This window comes from Octopus bimaculoides, chromosome 5 (genome assembly GCF_001194135.2).
Source record: "Octopus bimaculoides isolate UCB-OBI-ISO-001 chromosome 5, ASM119413v2, whole genome shotgun sequence".
Classification (NCBI taxonomy): Eukaryota; Metazoa; Mollusca; class Cephalopoda; order Octopoda; family Octopodidae; genus Octopus; species Octopus bimaculoides.
The window spans coordinates 72055546-72059035 of NC_068985.1; the positions used below are offsets into that span (position 1 = coordinate 72055546).

At 34.6% G+C, this 3490-nt stretch overlaps 1 protein-coding gene across 6 annotated transcripts in view; it reads left to right on the forward strand.

Annotated features, from left to right (window-relative positions):
* The window catches only part of LOC106876215 (roundabout homolog 1), a 336558-nt gene that overhangs the window by 7842 nt on the left and 325226 nt on the right, over positions 1 to 3490 (forward strand). For all 6 annotated transcript variants that reach the window (XM_014924686.2, XM_014924677.2, XM_052967770.1 and 3 more), the window contains exon 2: positions 3015 to 3153. In XM_014924686.2, coding sequence (XP_014780172.1) covers positions 3015 to 3153 — 139 coding nt within the window. The remainder of the gene's footprint in view (positions 1 to 3014; positions 3154 to 3490) is intronic.

Consider the following 3490-nt stretch of genomic DNA (forward strand, 5'->3'; position numbering starts at 1 on the left):
AGAGAGAGAGAGAGAGAGAGAGAGAGAGATACACCCTTTTTTCACTTGTTTTAATCAGTAGACTGGCCATGCTGTGGCATTGATTTGAAGTATTTTACTCAAGTGAATTGACCCTGGTACTTATTCTATAGGTCTCTTTTGCTGAACTGCTAAACTATGAGGACATAAACACACTAACATTGGTTGTCAAGCTGTAGTGGGAGACAAACATTAACACAAAGCCACACACACAATATACACACACGACAGGCTTCTTTCAGTGTCCATCTACTAAATCCACTCACAAGGCTTTGGTCAGCCTGACACTGTAGTAGAAGACACTTGCCCAAGGTGCCATACAGTGAAACTGAATCCAGGACCATATGGTTGGAAAGCAAACTTCTTACCACAGAGCCATGCCTATATATTCACTTCCATACATGCATGAATATTCTTCATCATTGACTACAGTTTTGCAACCAAATAATTGAAATCATTTTATTATTTTCTGATTTTCTTTTCTCCATTACAATGGGCTATTTTGGCACAAAATTCATGGTACACTCAAGCATTAAATGCAAATTTTAAATTTCAATAGTATGCAGATTATTTTGAAAAATTCTTTTTTCCTGTCAACAATCAATCATGATTTTTTTCTTTATTGTTGTTCAACAAGTTCTTGACAGAAGAAATTTTAGGCTATACTATTAATAATGGAAATAACTATCTGTGATAATGAAACTAATACAGGGACATAACAAATGAAATTGGTACAAGTAGAAATTCCTAAAGTTCCATTAGGATTTTTAAGGTTAAATTTTTGAATGCAAATTGTATTTTTATATTATATTTTAGATTATTTTATAAAGTAATATATTTATAAAATTCTTCTATGATGTTTCAATTTAAATCATTTAGATGAAAAGTTATCCTACATTGTATGTGTGTATGAAAACACACACACACACACACACACACACACACACACACACACAAACAAACAAACAAACAAACAAACACATGTATATGTACACGTCCAAGTTCTCGAGAAAGGTTTTTTTAAAAATTCTTGATGGTGTCAGGAATTTGATGAAGCATCGTTAAGAATGCTAAACAAAGAGAAGAATTGGTAGACTTGTGATGTTTTCTTTCAGCTTTAATTAATTGTATTTGTCATCATTGTTGTTGGCATTTTAAGTGCCTGTTTCCTTATTAAGTATTATGCTAGTAATGGATTAGATTACCTTATATTACCACTGATCTTGCCCCTTTCCCATCTTACTTATGATACACAACAAACTGCATGCAATATGACACCCACTACTTCTTTTTGTCTTCTTTGGTATTATGTTATGCCATGAGTTCCCTTCCAGTGTCAGTCTCCTGCATTTATCAGTCACTGCCTATTATTCGTAGGAACTGCAAGCCACAGGGATGGGTGTATGTTTAAGAAATTTGCTGTATGACTCCACTGCATGGCACCTTGGAAAATATCTCCACCATAACTGCAGGCTGACTAGTAGCTTGTAAGTGGAATTCAATAGAAACTTGATGGAAGCCTGTCATATATATATATATATATATATATATATATATATATATATATATATATATATATATATATATATATAGGTGCAGGAGTGGCTGTGTGGTAAATAGCTTGCTTGCCAACCACATAGTGTTGGGTTCAGTTCCACTGCGTGGCACCTTGGGCAAGTGTCTTCTACTATAGCCTCGAGCTCACCAATGTGTTGTGAGTGGATTTGGTAGACAGAAACTGAAAGAAGCTTGTTGTATATATGTATAGTATAACTTTTTTTTCTATGGGAAGAGATAGCCAGACCTTCAACTTTTCTCCATGTCTGCAGAAAGAGATGCCATGGGTGGACCTCATTACCATTTTTCAGAGTCATGCAGTTGTATGCTAATAAGTTCATTCCGTACTTTCTTCTTACCTACATAATCATGCCCTTATATATATTTATGTACATATATATATATATATATATATATATATATATATACATACATGACAGGCTTCTTTCAGTTTTTATATACCAAATCCACTCATAAGTCTTTTTGGTTGACCCAAGGCTATAGTAGAAGACACTTGCCCAAGGTACCATACAGTGGGACTGAATGCAGAACAATGTGGTTGGGAAACAAGCTTCTTACCAGTCAGCCAATATAGATTAAAATAAAAAATGAAAAAGTGAAACATTTGCCATCACTTGAAAACATTTCATTCAGATTTCTCTATTTAAATTGAAAGTTTTTCAAGTGATGCCAAATGTGTTGCTTTTACAGTTTTTATTCCAATCTATATCTGCCCACTCAAGGAGGAACCACTTTCAGCTGCCTTTGATAGGCTGTCTCAACACCACATTTTTCAGTTGCAGTTAACCCATAAAGAGCTAGGACTTGCACTTACATAGCATGGACTGGTGAGCACATTTTATGAAAATGAGACTACCATGCACACATAAAAAACAAAAAAAATATTTTAAATATCTTCTTAGTATTATTTCATGAAAAATAAATATATTTTATCGCATTCATAAAACCTCCACAGTCGGTTGATTAAAAACACAGAAATGAAATTTAAATGGCCAAACCAATTGTATCATGCTGTCCGAATTGATTCTCCATTAGGACTTTCCCTTTGACCAATCAGGTGCTTTCTTCAATAGATTAAATAACGAAGGGAATAAATTATTGTTTGAAGCACATGCTCTGATTAGTCCTTTTACATTCCGGAGGATGGGGGGTATCAGAGCATTTGAGTGACATTAGACCCCAACAAACGCCCATATATTAAATGCATCTATCTGGGCCACAATCGTGGCCTTTCACGCTTTGTTAAAGTTGGAATTTTAGAGGTAAATCACATTGAGCATTCATAGAACATACCTATTACATAGCATCAGTTGATAAAAACCTCTTGTATACCCTCTGCATATATATATATGCATCCATACAAATGTACACATGTGTATCAAATGGTATTTTTATCTGTCTTTTCCTTTGTTTTATAGAAAAACCCCGCATAACCATCCAACCCCAAGACAAAATTGTAGAAAAAAGTAAGAATGTTGAATTAGAATGCCGGGCACGAGGAGACCCTAAACCAGTCATTACATGGCGGAGAGAAAAAGGGCAGCTTCCACCAGATCGGTAAGTGGTTATTTTCTTTGCATCATGAGTATCCGTATTCTTTGCACATGTTGCACACACACACACACACACACACACATGCACACACACGTTAATATTTGTTAATATATAACAGAAGTAGCAGAGTGACACAAGGTCCCTGAGTTTCATGCCTTGGGACATATCGAAGTGTCACTTCTGCCATATATTAAGAAAAATATTCATACACTCAAATTTGAGTTCTCTTTTACCTCTTTGCATCAACATACCTATATATATATATATATATATATATATGTTAAATCTCTGAACGAGGTATTAACAGTAACTGCACGATAAAGTGAAGTATATTTGCCAC